A 12,444-nucleotide genomic window follows, 5' to 3' on the forward strand; every position below is an offset into this window, starting at 1 on the left:
AGGACAGGCTGGACTCCTGGGTTCTAATAACAATCGATCATCTTTATTTGGCAAAATGACATGGACAAGTTTGAACACGATTTCCCTGTTTGACACAATACAGTCCAGCTCTTCAGGGGCGGGCGCTCCTGTCCTCTCTGACGTGGGCGACTGGTGAGCTGGAGAACCAATCAGGGCGTCGGTCACTGTTTCAGTGCGTTTGTCTCCTTTTCACTGTCTCCCTGTGTCCAGTGTCTCGTCTCTGTCCGAGTGCTGTCCAGTGTCTCGTCTCTGTCCGAGTGCTGTATCCAGTGTCTCGTCTCTGTCCGAGTGCTGTGTCCAGTGTCTCCGTTTCCAGTGTCTTGTCTCTGTCCGAGTGCTGTGTCCAGTGTCTCGTCTCTGTCCAAGTGCTGTGTCCAGTGTCTCTGTGTCCAGTGTCTCGTCTCTGTCCAAGTGCTGTATCCAGTGTCTCGTCTCTGTCCGAGTGCTGTGTCCAGTGTCTCTGTTTCCAGTGTCTCGTCTCTGTCCGAGTGCTGTGTCCAGTGTCTCGTCTCTGTCCAAGTGCTGTGTCCAGTGTCTCTGTGTCCAGTGTCTCGTCTCTGTCCGAGTGCTGTGTCCAGTGTCTCGTCTCTGTCCGAGTGCTGTGTCCAGTGTCTCTGTGTCCAGTGTCTCGTCTCTGTCCGAGTGCCGTGTCCAGTGTCTCGTCTCTGTCCGAGTGCTGTCCAGTGTCTCTGTGTCCAGTCTCGTCTCTGTCCGAGTGCTGTGTCCAGTGTCTCGTCTCTGTCCAAGTGCTGTGTCCAGTGTCTCTGTGTCCAGTGTCTCGTCTCTGTCCGAGTGCTGTGTCCAGTGTCTCGTCTCTGTCCAAGTGCTGTGTCCAGTGTCTCTGTGTCCAGTGTCTCGTCTCTGTCCGAGTGCTGTGTCCAGTGTCTCTGTGTCCAGTGTCTCGTCTCTGTCCGAGTGCCGTGTCCAGTGTCTCTGTGTCCAGTCTCGTCTCTGTCCGAGTGCTGTGTCCAGTGACGCTGCTGTGTCCCTGGTCATCCTGTGGAATGACCGCGCTGCATCTCGTCGTCAACAGAGGAGTGAGTGGTTCCTGGGCTGGCCCGGGGTTCAGGGAGGATGATGGGGAGAGCTCCCTCCTGCTCCCACCTTCTCTGGGCGAACGAGTCCAGATCTCTCCTTCCCTGCTCCTCTCCTCCTCCTCCAGTCTCTCTCTTCTCCTCTTCCTCCAGGCTCTTCTCTCCTCTCCTCTATTCTTACACTTTCCTCTCACTTGTTGTCCCCTCCGCCCTCGTTCTCCTGTCTCTCCTGTCCCCTCATTCTCCTGTCTCTCCTGTCCCCTCCACCCTCGTTCTCCTCTCTCCTGTCCCCTCATTCTCCTGTCTCTCCTGTCCCCTCCGCCCTCGTTCTCCTCTCTCCTGTCCCCTCCACCCTCGTTCTCCTGTCTCTCCTGTCCCCTCCGCCCTCGTTCTCCTCTCTCCTGTCCCCTCCACCCTCGTTCTCCTGTCTCTCCTGTCCCCTCGATTCCTATCTCCTCCCTCAGTCCAGCGGGACCCGGCCTGTCCCCCCTCCCTGCATGCTGAAGTACTCTGTAAAGGGGGCACCGTGACGTTGGGGGGCAGGGGGTGTCATGGGGGACAACAGGGGGGGCAACGGGGGTGGGGGCAGGACAGAGCTGAGCTCGGCCGTCGTCGTGGTGATGACCTTGCCGTCCCTGCAGGAAGACTGTCCCTTCTGGGCCACCGTCTCCTCCAGCTTCTCAGCCTGCGACAGAGACAGGGGTCAGGAGGGGTCAGAACGACGCAGGGCTCACCTGTCCTGCCACCCTGCTGCAGTGCCTCACCGTGGCCAGTGGGGGCGCCGCGGTGTTGATGGAGAACAGCTCGGTGAAGTTGGGCACGGAGTCGCCGATGAAGCTGACGTTGCCGTAGGCATGGTGGGGGAAGGCCTCGCCCGGGCTGCTCATGATCCCGATCTGGGACGTCCGAACGTGGTACGGGAAGTTCTTATTGGCTGCCGAGGGGCGCGTGATGATCTGAGAGAGGAGACACACTGCTGTCCTCTGATAGACACACTGCCACACACACACACACACACACACACACACACACACACACACACACACTGACAGGACAGGAAGCATGTGACACTGACCAGGAAGTGGGTCAGGCACACAGGAAGCATGTGACACTGACCAGGAAGTGGGTCAGGCAAACAGGAAACATGTGACACTGACCAGGAAGTGGGTCAGGCAAACAGGAAACATGTGACACTGACCAGGAAGACCACATGGGCATACAGGTGAATTCCAAGCTGTATCCCATTGACAATCTTCTCCCTTGCCCACTTCGGGATTCCGAAATTTGCTATCAGGGCCATGACTGGGACAGCGAAGAACCTGGAGAGTGTTAATAGTGATGATGTACACCTCTGTACCCCACCTGTCTCTCTCTCTCTCTCTCCCCCCTCTCCTGCAGCCTGTTTCTCCCCATCCCCTGTCTCTGCCCCCTGTCTCTCCCTCTGCCCCCCGTCTCTCCCTCTCTCTCCCCTCTCCTGCAGCCTGTTTCTCCCCATCCCCTGTCTCTGCCCCCTGTCTCTCCCTCTGCCCCCCGTCTCTCCCTCTCTCTCCCCTCTCCTGCAGCCTGTTTCTCCCCATCCCCTGTCTCTACCCCCTGTCTCTCCCTCTGCCCCCTGTCTCTCTCTCTCTCTCCCCCCCTCTGCACCCTGTCTCTCCCTGTGCCCCCTGTCTCCCTCTCTCTCTCTCTCTCTGCCCCTGTCTCTCTCTGCCCCTCCCTGTGCCCCCTGTCTCTGCCCCTCCCTGTCTCTCTCACCAGAGAGTGTAGGTGGCGAAGAAGGGCACGTAGAAGGCCTGTTTCTCAGGGTAGTGCTTCAGGGTGATCAGCACAGCATAGCAGAACCAGACGTAGGCCAGGAACTGCAGGGCGATGAGCCCGTAGCCCGCGGGGGAGTCGTAGGCGTACAGCACCAGGCCGGGGTCGAAGAACTGCGGGCACAGAGAGGCGCGGTCAGGGTGGGCCTGCCACTGCTCTCCACAGGGGACACGCACGGGGGGCCACCACAGGGCCCGCCCACACAGCCCCACTCCGATCCCTACCTCTGCCTCGTAGATGAAGAGGATGATGTGAGTGATAGTGTAGAGAGTCATATAGACAGACAGCTTGACTGAGCCACTGTGACTGATCCTGCCCCTGGAACAGAGAGAGAGAGGGGTTAATACAGACACACTGACTGGACACTCCAGTACATGAACACTGCACTGAGAGAGAGAGGGGTTAATACAGACACACTGACTGGACACTCCAGTACATGAACACTGCACTGAGAGAGAGAGGGGTTCATACAGACACACTGACTGGACACTCCAGTACATTAACACTGATACTTGTTAAGAACAGTCAAACACAGCGCCCTCACCTGGTGACAGTGAATCCCTTCCCCAGGAGGATCAACATCAGCAGAAAGACCAGAAAGCTGACAGAGAACAAGAGCTTTGCTGCAGTGAGACAGAGTGGAGAAACGGGAGGGTTAACACACTTATCATGAGGGCACATGTCTGCAGATTAAACCCTCACATCAGGTAGACAGGCAGAGAGATAGACAGGCACCTATACACACTGACAGAGAGACAGGCAACCAGGTATACACACTGATGGAGAGAGACAGGCAGGCAGATATACACACTGACAGACTGGCAGAGACTGGCAGATATACACACTGATAGAGAGACTGGCAGATATACACACTGATAGAGAGACTGGCAAATATACACACAGATAGAGAGACAGACAGAGACTGGTAGATATACACAATGATAGAGAGACTGGCAGGCACACACATACCCAGTATTTTGAGGCTGGTGTTGCCCACTCCATCGCTGGCATACAGACCCCAGTATATACAGAAGAACAGCAGACTGAGAACTGAGAGAGACAGAGTTCATTACAGCAGTGCTCTACAGTCTTGTGTCTTCAGTCAAGGTCACTGAATCTGGGCTCATGAGGACAGTACCTGGCTCAGTTCAGTCCCTGAGAGCCCCAGTCCTTCAGGGGCTCTGGGGTCTTCAGTCAGGGGTTAAAGGTCACTGTGAATCTGGGCTCGTGAAGACAGTACCTGGCTCAGTTCGTTCCCTGAGAGCCCCAGTCCTTCAGGGGCTCTGGGGTCTTCAGTCAGGGGTTAAAGGTCACTGTGAATCTGGGCTCGTGAAGACAGTACCTGGCTCAGTTCGTTCCCTGAGAGCCCGTCCTTTATTCCTTTATTCAGGGGTTAAAGACCTCAGATGCTGGGGCCGCTGTTACTCAGATGACCTATAGAGAGTGCTGTCCATTATGAAAACGGACTCCCCTGCCTCCCTCCGCGCCCCTCGACCCTCAGCCCTCACGCCCCCACGCCCCTGTGGGTCTGTCTCACCCTCCACTCCGGCCGCAGTCATGAACATCTTGTAGGTGGTGTGGAGAAGCTGCCGTCCCCTCAGGGTGTCTGAAACACACAGCTGGTTTAGAGGGGAATAGTCTCACAGACAGAGAGGTACAGACTCACAGAGATACAGAGTCACAGACAGAGGTACAGACTCACAGAGATACAGAGTCACAGACAGAGGTACAGACTCACAGAGATACAGAGTCACAGACGGACGTACAGACTCACAGACGGACGTACAGACTCACAGACAGAGCTACAGACTCACAGACGGACGTACAGACTCACAGACAGAGCTACAGACTCACAGACGGACGTACAGACTCACAGACAGAGCTACAGACTCACAGAGAGATACAGACTCACAGACGTACAGACTCACAGACAGAGCTACAGACTCACAGAGAGATACAGACTCACAGACAGACGTACAGACTCAGACAGAAAGAGGTACAGACTCACGTGCGAAGTAGCAGGAAAGGATGAAGACCAGAGTGAAGATGAGGAGGAAGGTGATGTCTGTCTCCAGGATTCCTGTGGAGAGAGAGGCTGCTGCATCACTGTGCTCCTTCATCCCAGTCCTGCTGGACTCCACCTGATCCACCTCTCCCCTCTCTCCTCCTCTCCCTCTCTCTCACTCACCTCCTCTCACCTTCTTCCTCCTCCCCTCTCCCCTCTGTCTCACTCACCTCCTCTCCCTCTCCTCTCTCACTCACCTCCTCTCCCTCCTCTCTCTCACTCACCTCCTCTCACCTTCTTCCTCCTCCCCTCTCCCCTCTGTCTCACTCACCTCCTCTCCCTCTCCTCTCTCACTCACCTCCTCTCCCTCCCCTCTCTCCTCTCTCCCCTCTCTCTCACTCGCCTTCTTCCCTCTTCCCTCTCTCCTCTCCTCCCTCTGCATTCTCTCCTTCCTCACTCTGACATCACTTTCTCTCCCTCTGTCCTCTCCTGCCTCTCCGAGTCTCCTCCTCAGGCCTCTCTCAGTCTCTCTCACCGAACTCGTCTGCGGAGAAGTGCCGTGTCCAGAAGGACTGCCCGTTGGTCAGCTTCATCTCGTACTCCAGCTCCAGACCCTCGCCCTGAGAGAGAGACCACAGAGGAGGGAGATGGACAAACCCGCCAGTGTCTCAGCGTGTGTCTGTCAGTGCTGTCCGACGCGTCACTGTCCAGCTGTGTCCCTGTGTGTCCAGCAGTCCAGGGGGTACAGCTGCCATGGAGATCCTCACCCCACACTTGCTGAGAGCGATGTACCACCATCTCTCCCTGACCGAGCGGAAACTGCGGCCTCCCACACAGCTCAACACCTGAGATCCCTGCTGCTCTTCCACCTGAGAGAGAGAGGGGTTAATACAGACGCACTGACTGGACACTCCAGTACATTAACACTGCACTGAGAGAGAGAGGGGTTAATACAGACACACTGACTGGACACTCCAGTACATTAACACTGCACTGAGAGAGAGAGGGGTTAATACAGACACACTGACTGGACACTCCAGTACATTAACACTGCACTGAGAGAGAGAGGGGTTAATACAGACACACTGACTGGACACTCCAGTACATTAACACTGCACTGAGAGAGAGAGGGGTTAATACAGACACACTGACTGGACACTCCAGTACATTAACACTGCACTGAGAGAGAGGGGTTAATACAGACACACTGACTGGACACTCCAGTACATTAACACTGCACTGAGAGAGAGGGGTTAATACAGACACACTGACTGGACACTCCAGTACATTAACACTGCACTGAGAGAGAGAGGGGTTAATACAGACACACTGGCTGGACACTCCAGGACATGAACACTGCACTGAGAGAGAGAGGGGTTAATACAGACACACTGACTGGACACTCCAGTACATTAACACTGCACTGAGAGAGAGAGGGGTTAATACAGACACACTGACTGGACACTCCAGTACATGAACACTGCACTGAGAGAGAGAGGGGTTAATACAGACACACTGACTGGACACTCCAGTACATTAACACTGCACTGAGAGAGAGAGGGGTTAAAGATGCTGACTCACCACACAGCCCGACCAGGTGTAGCGAGTAGTCAGGTTGATAACCTGGTTATTCTCTGGCCGCAACACCGCCTCCTTCTGGTAACAGTCCTGTATAGCAAAACAGGGTAAGACCATAGGGTCAGACTTACAATAACAGACTCTTTAGTTCACAAAACTTTTACTGAAGGGTAATTTTTCACAGTCATTAAAGACAGGTGGTGAGAGAAGAAGACAGGTGGACACATGGACCGACAACCACACCAACCTTGTCCTGTTTCTTGTACACTGCTGGCCACTGAGAGCTGTCGTCAAAATAGAGCAGGATGTTCTGACAGCACCGAGCCTGAGAGGAAGAGAGTGTTAGGGTTCGTACTTTAACACTGCGCCGCAGTCTCATCCCACAGACGGGCGGCGAGCTCACCTTGGGGTATCGGAATCGAAAGTCGAGGCGTCCAAAGTCTGTCAGGAAACAGAACCTGGTGAGGAATACCCAGTCCTGGAACACAGGGAGAGAGGAGCTGTTACTGGGAGTGCAGAGCGTCAGAGCCTGTCACTGCCAGAGCCGGGAGCTCAGCACCCTGCCCACCCTGCAGGGGGCGCTGCACTCCATCACAGCTCAACCACCCCGTTCGAATGGAGCGGAGCTCGTCGTCACGGCAACGCGGTCAGCGCGGAACAGCGCCCCGGTGAGACGTCCTCTTCGGGGTGCAGCACCACCGTCTTTACTGGGGCCCTTCATCCCGCAGCCCTGCTGGCAAGAAATTCTACCGCACTCTTCATCGCTGGCCTTTAGTGCACTGTACTGTCACAGCCAGCACTGAGCAGGAACTCACATCCTGACTGGTCTGTCTGTAATATACTACACCTGACTGCAGTATACTGCACTGTACTGTCACAGCCAGCACTGGGCAGGAACTCACATCCTGACTGGTCTGTCTGTAATATACTACACCTGACTGCAGTATACTGCACTGTACTGTCACAGCCAGCACTGGGCAGGAACTCCCATCCTGACTGGTCTGTCTGTAATATACTACACCTGACTGCAGTATACTGCACTGTACTGTCACAGCCAGCACTGGGCAGGAACTCCCATCCTGACTGGTCTGTCTGTAATATTCTACACCTGACTGCAGTATACTGCACTGTACTGTCACAGCCAGCACTGGGCAGGAACTCACATCCTGACTGGTCTGTCTGTAATATACTACACCTGACTGCAGTATACTGCACTGTACTGTCACAGCCAGCACTGAGCAGGAACTCACATCCTGACTGGTCTGTCTGTAATATACTACACCTGACTGCAGTATACTGCACTGTACTGTCACAGCCAGCACTGAGCAGGAACTCACATCCTGACTGGGTCTGTCTGTAATATACTACACCTGACTGCAGTATACTGCACCGTACTGTCACAGCCAGCACTGAGCAGGAACTCACATCCTGACTGGTCTGTCTGTAATATACTACACCTGACTGCAGTATACTGCACTGTACTGTCACAGCCAGCACTGGGCAGGAACTCACATCCTGACTGGTCTGTCTGTAATATACTACACCTGACTGCAGTATACTGCACTGTACTGTCACAGCCAGCACTGAGCAGGAACTCACATCCTGACTGGTCTGTCTGTAATATACTACACCTGACTGCAGTATACTGCACTGTACTGTCACAGCCAGCACTGAGCAGGAACTCACATCCTGACTGGGTCTGTCTGTAATATACTACACCTGACTGCAGTATACTGCACCGTACTGTCACAGCCAGCACTGAGCAGGAACTCACATCCTGACTGGTCTGTCTGTAATATACTACACCTGACTGCAGTATACTGCACTGTACTGTCACAGCCAGCACTGAGCAGGAACTCACATCCTGACTGGTCTGTCTGTAATATACTACACCTGACTGCAGTATACTGCACTGTACTGTCACAGCCAGCACTGGGCAGGAACTCACATCCTGACTGGTCTGTCTGTAATATACTACACCTGACTGCAGTATACTGCACTGTACTGTCACAGCCAGCACTGAGCAGGAACTCACATCCTGACTGGTCTGTCTGTAATATACTACACCTGACTGCAGTATACTGCACTGTACTGTCACAGCCAGCACTGAGCAGGAACTCACATCCTGACTGGGTCTGTCTGTAATATACTACACCTGACTGCAGTATACTGCACCGTACTGTCACAGCCAGCACTGAGCAGGAACTCACATCCTGACTGGTCTGTCTGTAATATACTACACCTGACTGCAGTATACTGCACTGTACTGTCACAGCCAGCACTGGGCAGGAACTCACATCCTGACTGGTCTGTCTGTAATATACTACACCTGACTGCAGTATACTGCACCGTACTGTCACAGCCAGCACTGAGCAGGAACTCACATCCTGACTGGTCTGTCTGTAATATACTACACCTGACTGCAGTATACTGCACTGTACTGTCACAGCCAGCACTGGGCAGGAACTCACATCCTGACTGGTCTGTCTGTAATATACTACACCTGACTGCAGTATACTGCACTGTACTGTCACAGCCAGCACTGAGCAGGAACTCACATCCTGACTGGTCTGTCTGTAATATACTACACCTGACTGCAGTATACTGCACTGTACTGTCACAGCCAGCACTGGGCAGGAACTCACATCCTGACTGGGTCTGTCTGTAATATACTACACCTGACTGCAGTATACTGCACTGTACTGTCACAGCCAGCACTGAGCAGGAACTCACATCCTGACTGGTCTGTCTGTAATATACTACACCTGACTGCAGTATACTGCACTGTACTGTCACAGCCAGCACTGGGCAGGAACTCACATCCTGACTGGGTCTGTCTGTAATATACTACACCTGACTGCAGTATACTGCACTGTACTGTCACAGCCAGCACTGAGCAGGAACTCACATCCTGACTGGTCTGTCTGTAATATACTACACCTGACTGCAGGTACAGTCAGAAATGTCTTTTTCTGCACATCTAGATGGAACTGGACACTTTCCTGTTATTTGCCAGGGCAGGCTGTGACCCCAAGAATGCTCTTAGAGTTTGTGCTCACACACTCACAACCCAAAAAGGGGCCCTCTGCTGTTGTCACGGTAACTCCAGCGTGCCCAGCTTTGAGATTGCCATGGAAACTAAAAGAGGCCCCACAGTCTCACTCACAGTGTCTGACTGGACACTCCAGTACATTAACACTGCACTGAGAGAGAGGGGGGTTAATACAGACACACTGACTGGACACTCCAGTACATTAACACTGCACTGAGAGAGATGGGTTAATACAGACACACTGACTGGACACTCCAGTACATGAACACAGCACTGAGAGAGAGAGGGGTTAATACAGACACACTGACTGGACAGTCCAGTACATTAACACTGCACTGAGAGAGAGAGGGGTTAATACAGACACACTGACTGGACACTCCAGTACATTAACACTGCACTGAGAGAGAGGGGTTAATACAGACACACTGACTGGACACTCCAGGACATGAACACTGAGAGACAGGTGCCTGTGCTGTGGTCTGGGAGCAGGGGAGTGGTTCTGAATGATTAATGTCTTGATCAGTGGTGGTGGCCCGAGAGATCCCAGAGCGCTGCCGTGGCCGACACCAGAACCGGACCCAGATTCTCCCTGAGGACACACACTGCTCTGCCACACAGGGTCCAGTCCGGCCGGGTGATTCACTCGCTTGCGGCTCAGCTGGGTTCTGGGTGCAGAGGGGGAAGGTCTGTGCAGGGGCCCCGGTTCTGAACCTCAGCACGCCCTCACCCTTCCACACCAGCTAGCTTTCACAGTCCAGCTCCAAACTGAGCTCAGTGCGCTGTTTAATTGCAGTCTCATGCAGCAGCGAGCTGTATGTGCAGAAGGTCACCCTCCTCTCCACCAGGGGGCGCTCTTTCAGACCCCTCCACTGCCCTCTCTGCAGGGAATGAGGAATAACGTTGGCCTTTTCCCTCGGTCCTGGAGTGAGGCGAGGCGAGGCGGTCTTATAGATTTCCTTTGCGGTCGTAATTCCGAAATCCTTCTGCGTGCCCTTAAAAGATGAAGTAAGTCTTGAGGGTTTTCCTTCCAGGATAAAGAGCTGCCTTTGCTGTTAAATTAATTGTTTTTCCACAATTAGTCAATTAAATAATGAATGAGCAGCCGCAGACTCAGGCCCTCTGCCCTGCTCTTTGCGTGAAGCTCTCGTTAAGAATTAATGAGCTGGTAATCAGCCCGTCACCTCCTGATGGTGTCTTAATTATTGACGGAGGGGTCAGATCCACAGCTTCTCTTACTGCAGGGAGCTGCGTGATGAAGGAACGTCCACACCAGAGCCCCCACTGCCACAGCAGTCTGATCCGCTCCAGGTGTTACAGGGCTGTCAGTCAGACTCCCAGTGCACAGCAGTCTGATCCGCTCCAGGTTTACAGTGTTGCCAGTCAGACTCCCAGTGCACAGCAGTCTGATCCGCTCCAGGTGTGACAGTGCTGTCAGTCAGACTCTCAGTGCACAGCAGTCTGATCCGCTCCAGGTGAGACAGGGCTGTCAGTCAGACTCCCAGTGCACAGCAGTCTGATCCGCTCCAGGTGTTACAGGGCTGTCAGTCAGACTCCCAGTGCACAGCAGTCTGATCCGCTCCAGGTGTGACAGTGCTGTCAGTCAGACTCCCAGTGAGAGCAGTCTGATCCGCTCCTGGTGTGACAGTGCTGTCAGTCAGACTCCCAGTGACAGCAGTCTGATCCGCTCCAGGTGTGACAGGGCTGTCAGTCAGACTCCCAGTGCACTGCAGTCTGATCCGCTCCAGGTGTTACAGGGCTGTCAGTCAGACTCCCAGTGCACTGCAGTCTGATCCGCTCCAGGTGTTACAGGGCTGTCAGTCAGACTCCCAGTGACAGCAGTCTGATCCGCTCCAGGTGTTACAGGGCTGTCAGTCAGACTCCCAGTGACAGCAGTCTGATCCGCTCCAGGTGTGTCAGTGTGTCTGTGAGAACGCAGGGTGAGTTTTAAAGGAAGCTGCAGTACATCAGACCGCTGTGCAGCGGGAGTCTGATGACAACCCCTGTGTGTTTACCGCGACACCGCTGTCCCGGGTTCGGCGCTGTGTTGGCGGCGGTACCCGCGAGTTTCCGCCGTCACACTGAACCCCACTGAGCCCCACTGCAGTATCGATCAGTATTACGGAGAGAAGGAGGAGGGGGGGTGGGGGTTATGCAGGTTGCTACGATACATCCGCGCGCGTACACACAGACTGTCAGCGGTCTCGCTCAGTGTGCGGCGTGACTGCGTGGGGTGTCTGTCGGTGGGTCTCGGGTCTAATGTTGTTTTTAAAATTAAACGGAGCACCGCATTTGCGGTACCACACACACACACAGAGCTGCGCTCACCTCTTTCGTGCTCACGGTACCCTTGACGTACTTCCCCAGAACCGAACCGGCGCACAGAACGCACGACACCACGGCGAGTCGCAGGACCCCCGCCGGGCGCTTCGGCAGGGCGGACTCCATTATGATCACCCTCCTCTCGCCCGTCCTCGTCTCTCGCTGGAGCTGCGCTGACCGTTTCTCTCCTCCTCGCCGCGGCAGCCGGAGAGCGTCGGGGGCGAGCGAGAGCCGGGGGCGCGAGGGTGATCGGCGCGCGTCCCCGCCGCTCGGCTCGGCTCCCAGCACCGGCTCGGTTTCTCGGGCGCGCCCCCGCCCCCCTCCCGTGAACGGAGGGATGCGCGCCCCCGAACCCCAGATTGCGACAAACAGTACAAGTGACAGAAGGGCGACCAGCGTTTCGAGGTTTCTCGATAAGATCAGGATAATGATAAAGATCTCGTATTCTTACCAGTAACTTGTATTCTTACCAGTAGCTTGCATTCCAGAACTACGGACTCAGCTATTGTCTTCACAGTGATAATGCCTGAAAGTGATACTGCTGTTAGCAATTGTAAACTCATTATTATAGCCACTATCAGCGAGAACGAAATCTTAGTCATGCCGTCTTGTAATATAATTAC

General features: G+C 54.4%; 1 protein-coding gene across 1 annotated transcript; it reads right to left on the reverse strand.

Moving 5' to 3' along the window:
- Positions 1-21: 21 nt before the first annotated feature.
- tmem145 (transmembrane protein 145) lies at positions 22-12,212 on the reverse strand. Its single transcript, XM_069185331.1, has 15 exons — positions 11,828-12,212; positions 6,854-6,928; positions 6,698-6,775; positions 6,454-6,540; positions 5,640-5,741; positions 5,408-5,492; positions 4,876-4,947; positions 4,405-4,473; positions 3,837-3,917; positions 3,412-3,490; positions 3,092-3,185; positions 2,808-2,980; positions 2,254-2,374; positions 1,820-2,011; positions 22-1,740 (listed from the first exon to the last, which is right to left on the reverse strand). The coding sequence occupies exons 1-15, from the start codon at positions 11,945-11,947 to the stop codon at positions 1,516-1,518; spliced, it is 1,653 nt and encodes a 550-aa protein (XP_069041432.1). The 5' UTR covers positions 11,948-12,212; the 3' UTR covers positions 22-1,515.
- Between the last annotated feature and the right edge of the window lie 232 nt (positions 12,213-12,444).

This window comes from Lepisosteus oculatus, chromosome 27 (assembly GCF_040954835.1).
Source record: "Lepisosteus oculatus isolate fLepOcu1 chromosome 27, fLepOcu1.hap2, whole genome shotgun sequence".
Classification (NCBI taxonomy): domain Eukaryota; kingdom Metazoa; phylum Chordata; class Actinopteri; order Semionotiformes; family Lepisosteidae; genus Lepisosteus; species Lepisosteus oculatus.

Excerpts from the sequence above, each read along its gene's own strand:
- tmem145 (XM_069185331.1), bottom strand. The coding sequence starts at position 11,947 with ATGGAGTCCGCCCTGCCGAAGCGCCCGGCGGGGGTCCTGCGACTCGCC. Across the intron at positions 6,776-6,853 it reads TTCGATTCCGATACCCCAAG|GCTCGGTGCTGTCAGAACAT; the intron begins GTGAGCTCGCCG and ends TCTTCCTCTCAG. Across the intron at positions 5,493-5,639 it reads TCGCTCTCAGCAAGTGTGGG|GGCGAGGGTCTGGAGCTGGA; the intron begins GTGAGGATCTCC and ends TCTCTCTCTCAG.